General features: G+C 42.7%; 2 protein-coding genes across 2 annotated transcripts in view; one reads left to right on the top strand and one right to left on the bottom strand.

Moving 5' to 3' along the window:
- Positions 1-6,842, top strand: part of LOC119970384 (guanine nucleotide-binding protein subunit alpha-14) — a 258,003-nt gene extending 251,161 nt beyond the window's left edge. The window contains exon 7 of the mRNA XM_038804918.1: positions 4,102-6,842. Coding sequence (XP_038660846.1) covers positions 4,102-4,292 — 191 coding nt within the window. The 3' untranslated portion in view covers positions 4,293-6,842. The remainder of the gene's footprint in view (positions 1-4,101) is intronic.
- Positions 6,843-13,393: 6,551 nt separating this feature from the next.
- vps13a (vacuolar protein sorting 13 homolog A) overlaps positions 13,394-17,782 on the bottom strand; it is a 634,190-nt gene continuing 629,801 nt past the window's right edge. The window contains 1 exon segment of the mRNA XM_038803880.1: positions 13,394-15,964. Coding sequence (XP_038659808.1) covers positions 15,899-15,964 — 66 coding nt within the window. The 3' untranslated portion in view covers positions 13,394-15,898.

Consider the following 17,782-nt stretch of genomic DNA (forward strand, 5'->3'; position numbering starts at 1 on the left):
ATTAAGGACAAATGGGAAGCAGAGATGGGAGGGGCGATCAATTGGGCAGTATGGAATGAGGCACTGCGTAGGGTAAACGGGACTTCCTCTTGTGCAAGGATGTGCCTGATACAGTTTAAGGTGGTGCACAGGGTGCATATGACTCGGGTGCGAATGAGTAGGTTCTTTCAGGGGGTAACAGATGAGTGAGAGATGTGGGCGGGGGCCAGCAAATCATGCGCACATGTTTTGGGGTTGCGAAAAATTGCGAAGATTCTGAGCGGGAGTGTTCGGGTCTTAGCCAGGATAGTGGAGGAGGAAGTGGACCCAGACCCCGACCTTTAGTGGCGATATCAGAGAAGCCGAAGCTCATGGAGAGCAGGAAGGCCGATGTCTTGGCCTTCACCTCTCTGATTGCATGGCAGCAAATTTTGCTGGAGTGACGGTCGGCATCGCCACCGGGGGCAGCGGCTTGGTTGGGTGATCTGTACGACTTCCTGCAATTAGAGAAGATAAAGTATGAGTTAAGGGGCTTTTCAGGGGGGTTTGAGGAAAGGTGAGGAATGTTTGTGACCGTGTTTGAGGGGCTGTTTGTCACAGGGGAGGGGGGAGGGTGAAAAAGGGGAAAATTCTGTACAGACTGTATAGTTGATTGTTGGGAAGTATGTTTTCCTGGGTGTTTATTCGCTGTAATCTGTTTTGATACATGTTTGTAATGAAATATATTTTGGAAAAATGATGAGGTAGGAACAGAGATGATTATGGTGAAATTGATGATGGAAGTAGGCAGTCATTGTGGTGGTGAGGATATGTGGTTGCAAGCTTAATTCAGAATCCAATAGAATGCTGAGATTGCTTCAGTCTGAGATGATGACTGATGAGGGTATGGACTGAAGATCTTTCCAGTGTTCAGATGGAGGAAGGTTGAAAGACACCTCAGTACAACATCCCATTATTTCATGCATGATTCCAACAGCTGGGACTGCATGGCAGCGCAATGGTTAGCACTGCTGCCTCACTGCATCTCTGATCCGGGTTTGATCCCGGCCACGGATCACTATCCATGTGGAGTTTGCACATTTGGCCCCTGTCTGCGTGGGCCTCACTCCCACAACCCAAAGATGTGCAGGATAGGTGGATTGGCCACGCCAAATTGCCCCCTAATTGGAATTTTTTTTTTAAAATTCCAACAGCCACAGGTGAGAGCTGAATGAAGGTGAGGACCGTTACAAGATGAGATAATCAGAGTGTGGCAAGTCCATCTGTGGGAGGCACTATCTCTCTCTAACACCTCAGAAACCACACCCCAGCAACCTGCTTCGACAGGTGTGGACGGCACAGTAGCACAGGGATCCGGGTTCAATTCTGGCCTTGGGTGGCAATCTGTGTGGAGTTTGCACTTTCTCCCCGTGTCTGCGTAGGTTTCCTCTGGGTACTGTAGTTAGATATGCAAGTTAGGTGGATTGACCATGATTTTAAAAAAAAATTTCTATTGGCATTTTTCATATTTATAAACTATTGTATACATGCATCACATTTTTCTTACCCGCGTTAATTTACTTTATTGTACAGAGAGGTTTATTTTCTCTTTGGTTTAATTGACCCTATATACATTTTGCTGCCCTCTGGATCGGTCTATAGTTCCCCCCCCCCCGCCCCTTTGGCTTCAGCTGTGTTTTACTTTTATTTTTAGGGAAAGGGTGTGGAAAGGGCAACCCCTCCTCTTCTTTTGTGGCTTCCCCACCTTCTTTCCTTCCCCCCCCCCCCCACTTTCCTCCTCTTCCCCCCCCCCCCCCCCCCCCCCCCTCCTTAACTTACTCCTCGTTGCTGGCCTTAAACAGGTTTTGGAACAGGCTGACGAACTGCCCGCAAAAGTATCCAGTAAGCCTACCTCGGACCATCGGATGGCGTACTTAACCTTCTCCAGGTGGACAAATTCCGAGAGGTCAGCGAGCCAGTCTGCAGCTTTGGGTGGTGCTGCCGATCGGCAACCGAGCAGGTTTCTCTGGCATGTAATTAGGGAAGCGAAAGCAAGGGCATTAGCCCCCTTTCCCATGTGTAGTTCTGGGTGCTCCGATACCCCAAACATTGCCACTATTGGGCACGGTTTCACCCTCACTCCCACAACCTTGGACATCGCCTCGGAGAAGGCTATCTAGAACCCAGCAAGTTTGGGACAAGCCCAGAATATGTGGGTGTGGTTGGCCAGGCCCCCCTCACATTTATCCTCCACCTCCGGGAAGAACCTGCTCATTCAAGCTCTGGTCCAGTGCACTCTGTGCACCACTTTGAGCTGCATTAGGCTTAGCCTTGCGTAGGAAGAGGTGGAGTTCGCCCTGCTCAGTGCTTCGCTCCAGAGTCCCCACCCTACCTCTGTCCCCAGTTCATCCTCCCATTTTTGTCTGGTGTCATCCAGTGGTGTTCGAGCTCTGTCCAGTAATTGTCTGTATATTTTCCCATATAGCCCCCCCCTTCTTGCTGCTTGTGCCTATCAGGTCCTCCAGTAGTGTGTTTTCTGGCGCATCTGAGTTCCCTACTGTCTCTTTGCGGAGGAAGTGTTTTATTTGGAGGTGTCTTTTTCCTGTCATTTTGCTAGTTTCCACTTCCTCGTCAGCTCGTCCAGTGTCGCCAGTCTGTGCCCTACGTAAAACTTCCCGACCGTCAGCGTGCCCCCGTCTTGCCTCCATCTTTTGAAGGTGGCATCTTGCATTCTGGGGGGCATCTGTGATTGCCGCATATGGGAGACATTTTAATTATCCTGAAGGGTTGTCTCAGCTGGGTTCACGTTCTCAGCATGGCCGCTACCACTAGGCTCGTTATGTATCTTTCTGAGGAGGATGGGAGTGCTGCTGTAGTGAGGGCTCGGAGGGTTGTCCCTTTACAGGAGGCCTCCTCCATTTGTACCCAATCTGTGCTGGGTTCTTGTACCCATCCCCTCACTCTTACTGCCGTTGCTGCACAATGGTAGAATTGTAGGTTTGGTAAAGCCAAACCCCCTTTGATTTTCCTTCTTTGCAGTGTCTGTTTGGAAATTCTCTGGTTCTTCCCCCCCCCCCCCCCCAAACACACGTGCACACACACACAAACACCATGATTAGACTGTCTACAGGTTGGAAAAAGACCTTGAGGATGAAGATCGGGATGGATCGAAACAGGAAGAGGAACCTTGGCAGTACGTTCATCTTGATCGTCTGCACTCTCCCCGCCAGGGAAAGTGGGAGTGAGCCCCACCTTTGAAGGTCTTTTTTTACTTCCTCCACCAGGCTGGTCAGGTTCCACTTGTGGATCTGTGTCCAGCCTCTGGCTATCTGGATCCCCAGGTAATAGAATATGTTCTGGGATGTTTTAAACGGGAGCCCCTCCAGCTCTGCCCCTCCTCCGTTTGGGTTCACTGGGAAGGATTGACCGTGTTAAATTGCCCCTTAGGGTCCAAAAGGTAAGGTAGGGCATGGGCTTGGGTCGGGTGCTCTTTTGGAGGACTGGTGCAGATTGATGGGTCAAATGTAGTAACTCTAACATGGGCAGGCGAAACCAAGTGAGAGTAGTCATTGGTTTCCTAGTCTGTGATTTCAGGATTTGTCTACCCTGGCATGTGAAGACTGATTCCAGCTGACTGGCAGATGGGACCAATCTAATGTCCAACAGCTTTGAAGGCAGGTTAGCACCATGTTGCCAACTGCCCAGACCCATCTTGCCAATAAACCAAATAGGACAGGAGGAGCGTGAGGCTGACACTGTGCAACTCTCCCTCAGTATAAACCAATTTGTCCGCAAGCCATGTTTGTTTCCTTTTTATTATCTGTCATTCATCATCTTTTTAGGAACACACTGCCCCCTCGATTAATGAGAACAGGCTAGAAAGGGTGCCCGAGGCAGTGTCTGCTTCATCTCCCTGACTAGCAGGCCACAGCTGGCAGGAATCTCAACGTGTTCGTAAATCAATCTCAACAAAGAAAGTAAAGGGGACTTCGGTCACCATTGGCACTTTCATCTTAATCAGCATCGAGGCAGTCTGCCTCATATGTATTTTGAACAATTCATTGTGTAATTTCTGAGCTGCTGCTTGATTCATTAATCTTTCAATGATATGTATCTGATTTGTGTAACTGCAATGCATTCTAGGTCCTCAACAAGATGCCAAGGCTGCTCGTGATTTCATTTTAAAGACCTATCAAAATCAGAATCCAGACAAAGAAAAGGTCATCTACTCTCACTTCACATGTGCCACAGATACAGAGAATATACGGTTTGTCTTTGCTGCCGTCAAGGACACTATCCTACAATTAAACCTGAAGGAATTTAATCTTGTATAAAGGACCAATACTATGGACCCACTTCAGATCACTCAATACTTTTGTAAAGCTCTCTATTTTTTACTTGCCAGTTTAAAGTTGTACTTGGTACCTGTAAATTACATTTACAAACTTGCACACACGTTGCCAGTTCTATGGGGAACTTGGTGATGACAGTGCAGATACATAACTTCTGGTTAACAATCTGTGTTTTGTTCAGAATTTTTTATTCACATACAAATCTTCTATTTGCAAAAAAATGTGCTAGTGGTATTCAACACATTTGTGAAAAATGGGCCGAATAGGGATATCTATAGCTTTCTTAACTGAGATGGGTTTCAAAAATTGCTGGGATATGGGTCATGTGGAAATGGGCCTACATATGTTTTCCAAAGGTGATTGTTTTACAATTTTTGTAATAGTAAGAATGCTCCCAACTCTGATTTTATATATTTCACTATGTCAAAAATATATGTGGCTATCTTGGAATCCAGAGGTTTACTAAATGCAAAAGATTACCCAAATAAAAGGTACAAAAAACTTCATGGTTCCGATTATGACTACTGGCTGAGTTACATTTAGCACATGGAAGTATTTTAACTATGAGTAACCTATTTAAAGAGAGTAAATGGTTGGTGTACAAAACAAATATTTTGACTTTTTCTTTGCATTTTTATTCTATTCTTATCCAATTAATCCATGTTTGGAGTCATTGTGTAGATTAAACTACAGCTGCCTTCTAACATCATAAATTATTGCTGTCATTAAAAGCAGCGTACAGTGAACATATTAAGAATTTTGAATGCTAAATTTAATTTAGAAGAAAAAGGATTTTAATTTGGTTTTATTAGCAGAAAAGAGTTAGAATGGTTCTTAGGCAAGTGTGAAATGTTTTTATTCAAGCTATTAAAAGTTGAAATTATTTTACATGTGAACATTGACACTTGTATACGCTTAGACTGTAGCAGATTTCAAATCTTTGTTTCGTACAGATAAAAAATGCCTTCACATACTAAAGAGTTGCAAAAGATAGATGGAACTGCTTAACAGGGCTTTATTTGTTCTACCACCATCCTAATAGGAATGACACATAGGTATATCATGTTAAAATGCTCACAAGCAACTGTAAATATGTATCCGATATATATATATATATAGCATCTTTTCTAGCTTTAAAAATTATTTACCTTGGTCAAAAAGGAATAATATTTGAAATAATGTACTATCGGTAATTGTAAAAGAATGTACAGGTGTTTCCACATTTTTGGAAAGCTAGATAAGTCATCACTTTTTTTTGAAGTTCTGAAATCTAACTTTTAATGTAAAATCCTGTCAATTATCTCGCTGATTTTTAAAATTCCTTTCACTGCTATATTTCATAATGAGAAGGTATGTTGGAAATTACTGTATTTTTTCAGGTTCAACACTTTTTATTGGATTTTTACATTTTACGCAATAGGTGGTGGTTTTTGATACTGTGCCTTTGAATTTGAACATCAGATGCATAAAGAGACTTGCTTTTGCTATGATATCTCACCTGAATCTGACTGGTGTGATGCATATGAGTGAAGTCAGTTTGCAGTCTTAGTTTCTTTAGTCGTTAATGCTTTTTATTATGCTACTTAATTGAATAAATCAGGTGCCATGGTGCACGACAGCTGCAGAATTTTGTGAGGCCATATGTAGTCTAGGTTTCTAGTTCAAAACAATTACGTTTATGGTGTCTATTTTCCTTTGACTAGGATTTTTCATTTTATAAGAAATCCAAATGAAATCTAGGAGACACTAACCTAAATACTAACAGAGGTGGGCAATATAGAGTGGGGCGGGAGGAGGGTAGTGGAGAACTTTTAACTTGGGTGAAAAAATATTATACAGTACATCTCCCTTCGTGTTCATGAGTTCTGGCTCTTATTTGCGAAAATAATCATAGCTTCACCGGGATTTGTATGAGATGATTTTTCAAGCAGATAATTCTGTGATGTTCATGTTTTGTTATGCATGCTGTGATAGCCAAGCGCACTTTGCACTTGGTGAAAGCCACTCGACTCAACAGGAATTTCTAATTTTGAAAGCAAAACTCATCTTACAAACTGGGAATCATAATTATTTTATTTGGATATATAATTTAGCTTTGCTGTAGATTTAAACCTATCTGTACATGCTGTAATTTAAAAAGTTGAGCAATGGGTGCAGGGAAAATCATTGTTGCCATAAACAATCAACTAGCCAAATACCATGATTTCAGAAGGTGCTAAAATAGACAGTATAAGGATGAAATCTGAAATAAATGCACTTTTAGTATTCTTATTTCAGCTACCAGGCACTTGCATCTAATTTTGTTTTGTTTTCAAATTAGCCAAATATTTCACCTTTTACACAGGCTTTTAGATTCTATAATTTACAAATCTTAACATCTGACAGACCAGAAATTGTTAAGATTATTTTATTCCTGTACTGTAAAGTTTTAATTGATCACTAATTAACTGATCTGTGCTTTGAAGCTAAAGATGTTTCATATCCGGTAATGCTGCTGTTTTGATCTGAAATTAAACACAAACTTGGTTCTTATGTTTCAGTTCATCCAATTTTATTTTCCTGGAAAGTCTGCATTAAGGCACCAATAGTTCTATCAGCCAATTATTTCAAGCTTACTATTAATTTACAACTTGTACTTTGTAACTACCACATAAACAAAAGATTACTTTCTCTTTAATCTATGGAATATAATGCACATACTCAGTAAACACTACTTTGGGGCAAAATACATTTATTTCCAGAAGAACCTAGAGAATGTTCCTCCCGCATTAGATTGAATCCTGTTTTAGAATATTGTCCAATGCAAAGCTTTGACATTTGGAACCGAAGAAAATCCAGTAGCGAAATGGAATGTAGTGATCTCTGTATATTTATATCCATAAAGGGTAAATGTGCAGTCGGTACAGTCAGATGATCACTAGAGGGCAACACTAACGGGGGTTATAAATACATGCGGGTGGGTTGTGACGAGAGAACAGAAGTGTAGAGTTAGCTCAGTGTGCAAGTATAATAGTCATAGCACCATGGATCCAGTTTTGATTCCCGGCTTGGGTCACTGTCCTTGCAGAGTCTGCACGTTCTCTGTGTCTGCGTGAGTTTCCTCCGGGTTTTTTTTATTCATTCAAGGGTGTCCTAAATTTGGTAAAATGGAAACCAAATACTGTGGATGATGGGAATCTGAAATAAAGACAAGTGCTGGAAAAACTCACCAGGTCCAGCAGCATCTTATGTAGATAGAAAATTTCTCAAGTTAAATCACTCTTCAGAGTTTCTCCAGTACTTTTTTGTCCTAAGTTTGGTGTGGTTTCAAATAATACTTTTTCCACAAACATACCTCTGCACAAAAAGGGACCCAATATAAAATGAATCAAAAATTAGGTGAAGCTACTGTAATCCATTACAATAACCTAGCCAGAAAGGTGGTGACTACGATTTGTTTCTTTGCCCACCAGCAGATTTTTCCAGGAAATTACAAAATTACATTGAGGAGTTTGGCCTTTTTAGCTTCTAATGCTCAAGTTACGGAAATAACCTGGTCAAACATACACGGAGTTTGAAAGGATCAAACAGAGTAATTTTGATAGGTGAATAAGGGCTTTGAAAATAGACCAAACATATGAAGCTCTTGGAGAAATGATAATTTTGGAGGAGTTTAAAAATTCAATTCCTGATGTAGTGAGAATTCATGTGGAAGGGTTAAAACTGCGAGGTTAGCAGCAGAAATGGCATATAATTCTGAATTAGTTCATAAATCAAAGTTGGGTTTCCGACATCAGTTTCACCTTGTGAGGGATAGAAACTGGGGAAAAGAGAATACTCAAGTGGTAAAGGAAAGGGGATCTGATGGAAGATAATGAGAGTGTACCTCAGATTAAAAAAGAAATCCAGGAGGGTGGAAGCGACATGAAAAGTTTCAGATGTTTTTACTGTAATAACCTAGGCCATATAAAAGTCAGAGTGTTGAGGGTTGAAAAAAAGAACTGGGAAGGCTGATGTGGTAAAACAGGATAAGCGAGTGGAGTTTGTAAAAGTGGTAAATTTACTTGCATAGGTAAAGTTTACTCATGCGCACCAGGAGGAGTAGGTAAGGAGTCAGAATTCTAAGAGATACGAGTGCTGGTAACAAGGTCGCAAAGTCACAGGTTAAGACGAGGAGCAATCAAAGAGTGAAGATAAAGTTGAATTCAATTATCAGAAACGATTTTTGATCAGATGAAAAGAACAAGAACAGGTGGAGGATGAGGCGAGTATTTAGTTCATGAAAATTGACGGAGTTAACAGTAAGATATAGAAATAAAACAGATGTATCAGAAAGCATACATGGAAGAGGGATCTGAGTGTATACCAGAATGTTATTACCTTAAAAATGATGTCTTAATGAGAAAATGGAGACCTTTACATATGCAGGCGAATGAAAAGTCGGCAGAAGTTCATCAAGTGATATTACTGGTATGATATAGAAAGGAGGTGTTGCGAGTAGCACCGAGGTAATTTGGGAGTAAGGAAAACTCGAGCTAAAATACAAAAAAAATTTTATTGGCCCCGACTACATAAAGATAGAGTTGAATTTTGTCGATCATGTCACACAGGTCAAGTGATAGGGAAGCCTCAAGCGGTGATAAAACCAGCGCCCTTAAAACCCATTCCAGCATTTGAGGAACCTTTACAAGGGTCTTGATTGTTTGTATAGGACCGCTTCCTATACCGAAAAGTGGGAATCAATAACTTTTGAATATAATGGATGTGTCTACTAGGTTTCCAGAGGCCATTCCAGTACATAATATTACTACTAAAAACAATTGTGGATTCTTTAGACCCAACTTCCTCCCCCTCCGACTTTCCCCCCCCGCCAACTTTTTCGCTCCTCCCCCTCTCCCCCTCCTCTCTCTGCTCCTCATCTCTCCCCCTCCCACTCCTCGTCTCTCTTGCCCTGCCCCTCTCCCTCCCTCCCATCCTCTCCCTCCCTCTCTATCTCTGTCCCTCCCCCCTCGAAAAGCTCTCCCTCCCCTTCTACCGCCCCCATCCCTCTCCTTCCCCCTCTACCCCTCTCCCTCCCTCCTCACCCGGCTTCCACCCACCGCTTCCCCCTTCTCTTTCCCCCCCCCCACTCCCTCTCGCTCTCTTCCCGTCTACCCTCCCCCTCTCCTCCTCCATCTCCTCTTTCCCCCTGATCTCCCCCTCCCTCTGTCTCACTCCCGCCCCCTCCTCTCTCCCTCCCCTTTCCTTCTCCCACTCCCTCTACCCTCTTCCCCCTTACTCCCTCTCCTCTCTTTCTCCCCCACCCTCCTCTCTTTCTCCCCCTCCTCTCTTTCTCCCCCCACCCTCCTCTCTTTCTCCCCCCACCCTCCTCTCTTTCTCCCCCCCCCACCCTCCTCTCTTTCTCCCCCCCACCCTCCTCTCTTTCTCCCCCCCACCCTCCTCTCTTTCTCCCCCCCCACCCTCCTCTCTTTCTCCCCCTCACCCTCCATTCTTTCTCCCGCCCCACCCTCCATTCTTTCTCCCTCCCCACCCTCCTCTCTGTCTCTCCCCCCCCACCCTCCTCTCTTTCTCTCCCCCCCACCCTCCTCTCTTTCTCCCCCCCCACCCTCCTCTCTTTCTCCCCCCCCCCACCCTCCTCTTTCTCTCCCCCCCCACCCTCCTCTTTCTCTCCCCCCCCACCCTCCTCTCTTTCTCTCCCCCCCACCTTCCTCTCTTTCTCCCCACCCTCCTCTTTCTCTCCCCCCCCACCCTCCTCTTTCTCTCCCCCCCCACCCTCCTCTTTCTCTCCCTCCCCACCCTCCTCTCTTTCTCTCCCCTTCCTCTCTTCTCTCCCCCCACCTTCCTCTCTTTCTCCCCACCCTCCTCTTTCTCTCCCCCCCCTCTCTTTCTCCTCCCCCCCCACCCTCCTCTTTCTCCTCCCCCCCACCCTCCTCTCTTTCTCCTCCCCCCCACCCTCCTCTTTCTCCTCCCCCCCACCCTCCTCTCTTTCTCCCCCCCCCACCCTCCTCTCTTTCTCTCTCCCCCCCACCCTCCTGTCTTTCTCCCCCCTCCTTTCTCCCCCCCACCCTCCTCTTTCTCCCCCCACCCTCCTCTTTCTCCCCCCCACCCTCCTCTTTCTCCTCCCCCCCACCCTCCTCTTTCTCCCCCCCACCCTCCTCTTTCTCCCCCCCACCCTCCCCTTTCTCCCCCCACCCTCCTCTTTCTCCCCCCCACCCTCCTCTTTCTCCCCCCCACCCTCCTCTTCTCCACCCCACCCTCCTCTTTCTCCACCCCACCCTCCTCTTTCTCCCCCCCGCCCTCCTCTCTTTCTCCTCCCCCCGCCCTCCTCTCTTTCTCCTCCCCCGCCCTCCTCTCTTTCTCCTCCCCCCGCCCTCCTCTCTTTCTCCCCCCGCCCTCCTCTCTTTCTCCCCCCGCCCTCCTCTCTTTCTCCCCCCCCGCCCTCCTCTCTTTCTCCCCCCGCCCTCCTCTCTTTCTCCCCCCCCGCCCTCCTCTCTTTCTCCCCCCCCCCGCCCTCCTCTCTTTCTCCCCCCCCCCGCCCTCCTCTCTTTCTCCCCCCCCGCCCTCCTCTCTTTCTCCCCCCCCGCCCTCCTCTCTTTCTCCCCCCCCCGCCCTCCTCTCTTTCTCCCCCCCGCCCTCCTCTCTCTCTCTCCCCCCCCCACGCCCTCCTCTCTTTCTCTCCTCCCCCCCCCCACCCCCTCCTCTCTTTCTCCCCCCCCCCACGCCCTCCTCTCTTTCTCCCCCCCCCACGCCCTCCTCTCTTTCTCTCCTCCCCCCCCCACGCCCTCCTCTCTTTCTCTCCTCCCCCCCCCCCCCACGCCCTCCTCTCTTTCTCCTCCCCCCCCCCTCTCTTTCTCCTCCCACCCACACCCTCCTCTTTCTCTTTCTCCTTCTCCTCCACTCTTCTCCCCACCTCCCCCCTCCTTTCACTCCTGCCCTCCTCACTCTCCCTCCCCTACCCCTTCCTGTTCTCTTGGTCCCCTCCGCCCTACTTCTCCTCTGCTCTCTTCTCTCGTACTCCCTTACCCTCCTCCTCCTCTTCTGGTGAACTACATGACATACTTTGGAGTTTTCTAAACCCTGGCCCATAACAACATGATAGCGGCCTGAAGTTACAGTACCTTTTCCACTTGCATTAATTCATTTATTTTCCTTTGTTCTCATGGGGTCTAAAGTCATTCCACATTTGTTTGTAATGTTGATTCTCCCAAAAGGGAAGCCCCCTGCTGAGCGCAGGTAGCTGCATGTTTCCTGGCGTTCGCAGTGCCCAGTAACAAATGGCTATTCAACATGATTTGCGTTGTATAAGCGACCGGAACTCTCCATTGTAGCAAGAGATCAATTTGCCCTCCCTCCCAATCCATTAATGTAATTGTCCTGAGAAACATTTATCTCTCCCTTGAAGCATTTGATAGCTTATGCATAATAAACATACATTCCATCTTTTCAGATGATCAAATAGAATATACATTATTGATAAAACCACAAAGTGAATAATGCAGACAACATGGCTGTATACTTTTATTCAACATGTTGCATTTGTTGTACATTTAAAAATTTAACTGTACCTGAGGCACCCACGGTACAGTACAAATCAAAAAGGCATAGAGCAATATTAGAACAAAAAAGACAGCTTTTGAAAAATAATAAAGCACTACTTCATTCACAACTTTTCCCTTTAATTCTTAGAAATGATATACCCCATAACAAATTTCAATATAATGATCAGAATGGTTATAGAAGTACTCTCTCGTTCATGTCTAGATGCAAATGATTTTTGATTAATCCAGTTGTTAAAATGTTAAGGTGAGTAGAGTTTATACTTCAGCTGATTGATCATAGATCATAGAATTTATAGTGGAGAAGGAGGCCATTCGGCCCATCGAGTCTGCACCGGCTCTTGGAAAGAGCACCCTACCCAAGGTCAACCATAACCCAGTAACCCCACCTAACACTAAGGGCAATTTATCATGGCCAATCCACCTAACCCGCACATCTTTCGACTGTGGGAGCAAACCGGAGGACCCGGAGAAAACCCACGCACACACAGGGAGGATGTGCAGACTCCGCACCGACAGTGACCCAAGCCGGAATCGAACCTGGGACCCTGGAGCTGTGAAGCCATTGTGCTGCCCCAAAACTCCACACGGACAGTGGCCCAGAGCCGGGATTGAACTTGGGACCTCGGCGCCGTGAGACTGCAGTGCTGCCACTATGCTGCACTGTTGTTCAATGGACAGCACAATGGTGAAATTTTTATTCCTCTTCCTAGTTGCAGACACTGGCAAATTGATGCCCCGGTGGGAGGGAAGGGGGCTTCATTTGTGTCTATCAGTTATTGAATGTTAACTAATTGAAAATAAAATAAACCATGTCAAAAGTAACTGGAGAGTGTTAAGATGTAATGAAAACATTCCGTGTCAGCTCTAACCAATGATCTACATCCCCAAAAAAACTTGGTTAACATTTGTCATTTGAAAGGATTATGGACTACAGTTTGTGTTTCTATTTTTACTTTAACCACTGAAATAATTCCAATCTGCAGCTGTTTCACCATCATAAACCCAGCATTGGCATCCTTCTATCTATGAAAGATGATAGACTTACAGCAAGTGCTGCATATGAAGTGGTTATTAAGTGGGTTGTTTTAAACTATGCTGAAGCAAATGTGACAAACAGTTACAGAAAAATTGTGTGAATTGTTGCATTCAAGCCATGACTTATCCGAAATGCATTAGGCTATGTGTTGTCTGATAATAAGCAACAAGACTAGCTTGTTCTTAATAAATGCCAGAACCAAAGAATCTAGTTAGTTGGATTTCTGCTTGTTAAGTTATTTAAACTAATTTATTCATCTCCTCCTATACATTCTCATATGATTTTTGGCCAACTTTTCTAACTATTTGCATGATTGGATTGTTGAACTGCAAGTAGAAGATATAACATACTGTGTAAAACTGACAACGTCTGGCATCTATCTGCACGTTAATTTGGAAATCCATAAGTTGCTGTTAGTAATAATCTGCTACCTCCACATAGTGCAGTATTGCAATCCACAGAGAATCACTTTGTACAATGAGTAAGTAATGATGACTTTCAGCCTGAAATTTTTAATACTGACTTCTAATTCCTGGTACTGTTAAAAACTAATTCTAGAAAAATGAAATCCCCCCTCCCCCCAATTAATTTTTCCCGTACGTTTTGTACAATGTTGAAAATGTAAATTATGTTTCATGCTTTGTAATTTACTGTTTTACTGTATAAGAATTCTTCAAATACCTGATCAGCCTGCCTTCTCTGCAGCTGGTCCGCAGATTCCATACAAATGGCACCAAATTCAAAGTAACTTCAGAATTACAGGCAGTCCAAGCACTAATAGTGGTGGCCAACTATTTAAAGTTAGCATTGATCACTATCCTTTGTCATTGATGACACAATCTAGGCTGCGCAACTGCAGGCATGTTTCTATATCTCCCTTCATAGATTTGATGCCATAGTGCATCAATATCCTCCAGCATTCCTCTGTTTAAACAGCTACTTAAAAATGATTAATTTTAGGTGCTTCTACTGTTTCAGCATTAGCAATCAATCAGAAGCCTTGTGCAGGTAGCCTTTATCTAAGCTCACGAGTAGGCTTGCTGATTTTGAAGTGATTATTCATTTCTCAAAATATCTGTTTGGAACTGCCTATTTGCAGTTTTACTAATACAATTTATTAATACAAAGTTTAGGATCTAAACTTCTATTAATGTAAAATAGTGGATTTATCTTTGAACCTGTTTATAATAAAGCTTAGCCAGTTTAATTCATATGCCAATGTTATCAAACAAACAATGTGATGCATTTAATTCTGATACAGGTTTATATCCAATTAGCTCTACAAGTTACAATTCCATGTTTTTGAGGAAAATTTGAAAAGATCTTTTCCTTGAAGGAGTATTATGTGAGTGAGATGGTGGTCAATAATCTCTATTTTGAAAAAAAACAAACCACGTGAAATTCATGGAAGGGCGGAGATTTTTAATTAGAATGGTATTGTCTATATTCATGCTTTTACTGGTGAAGTGTTTATTGAAAAAGAAATTATGCTAACATATACTTGATACAAGAAATCTGATTGTAGAATTAGTATAGACTGTAAAAATATGCCACTCTCCCTGAATGTTACCATTGTCATGGTCAGCTATTCCTTTGGGAGTGAAATGGCATAGTTACCACAAAAGAACTAGCTACAACGTATATTAATAAATTCTTGTTAGCAAACACAAGGTAAACTTTTAGACCATATAGTGCATCTACATTATGGAAAGTTGTTTGTAGAAAATTGCATATTAACATTATATTATCAAAGCCAGGAACTTAAAAACCAATTAGCCATAAATATATGATCAGTTATAAAGCAAAAATTCATTATGATTAATAGACACTCCATGGGGTATGGTTGCATTCGCAATTATGCATAATTTTCTTGAGTAGTATACATGAAATGCTCTTAATGGAAAACACTGGTGGATGGATTCATCAACGTGTACTTTTGGAACTAAACTGGCATTGACCAAATGGCAAGCATGTGTCTTGGAGTATAAAGTTTGAAATATCCAGCAGTTTATTTTCAAACTTTTAATATTAAAAAAATTCAGTCCAGTGTTCAAATCTGTCAAGATGAAAACCATTGCAGAACCTTTGAATACATTAGAATCCCATTCTGTAAACTACATTTTGCCTGGATCACTTGGGACTCTAAATTTCAGTGCATTAAGCTTGCATAAAAGTGGATCAAATGCAGTTAATACTTCAGCTCATGTCCTATTAACCATCTTTGTGTATAAACTAACATTTTAATTTACTGATGAGCATGATTAATTATGTACAAGAATGCATTAAATGTGAATGTTACTCATCTAAAAGTGACATAATTAGAACAGATCTTTTGCACTTAATCTATATTTCGATTTTGCACTTGATTAACAGCCATGCTGACTTTCTAATTAATTCATCTCAAATGCAATAAACAAAAACAAAAGCACTTTGGAAGGCTATTATTTCTAATGTTGAACTATACTAATACATAATTTTCTTGAAAAAGTTGTTTAAAAATCCACACAAGAAGTGTTAAACATCTGGATATTTCAAGTTGACTTTGTGTCACAAAAGTGAGTCCAATAGCACTGCAGTGGAGAAAATTGTTGGCACATCTGTGTTGTTGACAGTATTTGTGTGGCAGTTAGTAGCATTAAACTTTCCTTTGGGAAAGCTTTTCAGCCGTGTGAATTAAACAGTATTAAGCCTGCTAAAAGTATTCAATACAAGTGTAGTTTTCATTTTACACTGCAGTCTAACATCTGCTAAAAGTTCAGAACTGTTGACTCAACCATTGAAGATCAAAAACAAATATAATAGTAGTCATATGGTTGTGATGCAATTTTAAATTTCTATTAGAATTCACTGAATTAGAGTAACTAATTAAAATAGTCATGATTATCAAAACGGACTTGGAATCCCCATACTTCTGTGTACATCTTCTACAGATTCTCCAAGTTCTGTTCATGTGAATTCAACTCATAGTAATAGAAAACACGTGATGGTTTTATGAACTTCGTAACACTTATCATTCATATCTTTGGATGATGATCATGTCCTCCTCTTTCCCACACTTCTTGTAGTTTTGCCAGAATCCACTAGGAATAGAAAACGTTGGGAGACATTTAATTTGCCATAAACTGCTATTTCCTGGTTTTCAAATACCTCTATACCCATCTACTTCTCCAAATCTTTAATATCCTCCACAACTCTAGCCAAGTGAATTCTTGATTTTGATTATTTCACCAGTAGTGGCCCTGAACGCTGGCATTCCCTCCCTCCGTAAGAATCAAATCGCAACTTTAATTATGAGGGCATTTTCCTATGTTTGTGTGTTACAGCCCAACATTCCACAAACACGGGTTTTATTACCAACATTTCCCCATAATTCCAGCCATTGCAAAGGGACTGAATGTGCCTGTTACTTCCCAGCAGAAGGGAGAGAATATTAAGGAGGCAGTCACATTTCCTAATGTTGTTTGAGAAAGATTGTAGTTTATTTTCTCGACCAATCAACTGCCAGGTTCAAGTGGAAGACCGGGCAGAACAAGTCTCGCCTTTAATAGGAATCCCTTTTGGCACATAATTTCCCCCCTAATTTAATCCCATGGATCAAATCTAAAATTAAAGTACAGCTGAAAGAGTGTAAAAAGCTAGAAAAAAGGACCATGTACATGCTCAAGTTAAAAAAGATTGATTCTTTGCCCCCGTAACATGATTATTATGGTCATGTGATTGAATCATCTGATCAGATTTACAACTGTAATTTCAAAATAATACATTTGCTGGGTAACCAACGTCAGAAATTAGGTATTAGCAATAGAATTTATATACACCTTAGGCGAAAAAGGATCGGACTAAAAACATTTCCAGGAGGAGCAATTCTGCACATTGTGCCCATCCAGCTCTTTGAAAGAACTGTCAAAATAGTCCCATTCATGTCCCATTTCAAGCCACTTGCATCTTACCATTATCCTTTCAGGCAATACATTCCAAATCATCATAACTTATTGCATAGTATTTTCCCTCCTCTATTGTCTGGTTCTGTTACCAATTAAACCTATTCTCTAATTATTAATCTTCCTGCCATAGCAAGTGATTTGTCCTCAATTAAACCCTTCATTATATTAAACATTTATATTCAATTTCCCCTTAATCTCTGCTTTTCTAATCTTTCTATATGTCTTTCATTCCTGGTACCATCCTTTGCAATTCCTCAGATAAGGAGTTGCCCATATGTGTCCATGGCATGATTTGCATACATTTAAAGCTTGGGCTGATAAGTGGAAAGTAACAGGTAAGTCGGGCAATGGCCACCTCCCCCTGCCATCCAGTCTGGTATGATACAACATTTTATAAAGTGATTATGTTTTGGACTCTTTTAATACAAGGAGTGAAGAAAATCATGTAATCTGCTTTAAATTCTGACTGACAATAAGGCTGGGCTGGTTTGTGTGGGCAGTCCAGGATGGGATTCAATTAGAATAAGGTGGCAAATGTTCACACCTGAATCTAAGGCAAGAACAGATGAACTGTTGGTTTTTTGGACAGAGAGAAAAAGGTCTCAAAGGTAGATGGCTGCAGCTCGTATGGTTAACAAAGAGAAGTGTGTCTGCCACTTTTCTGTGAACTATCAGGAAGAATGAGGGAGGGAAAACTATATCCTTTGGCAACCTAAAGACTGGTAGATTTGCCCTGACAAGACTAGGAGGAGGATGAGAAATTGCCAGAGTGGGTCTTAATTGCTGATAATATTTGGAAAAATTCCAGAACCAATTAAGGGAAACATCATTTAACAGTCATGCAGTGTTACAACCCTGTGCAAAGGACAATGCAAAATTGGAAGCTGGGGCTGACTGTGGACTTGTTTTACACACTATAACCCAGTGGTGCACGTGCTGGACTAATATATGTGT

This window comes from Scyliorhinus canicula, chromosome 8 (assembly GCF_902713615.1).
Source record: "Scyliorhinus canicula chromosome 8, sScyCan1.1, whole genome shotgun sequence".
Lineage (NCBI taxonomy): Eukaryota > Metazoa > Chordata > Chondrichthyes > Carcharhiniformes > Scyliorhinidae > Scyliorhinus > Scyliorhinus canicula.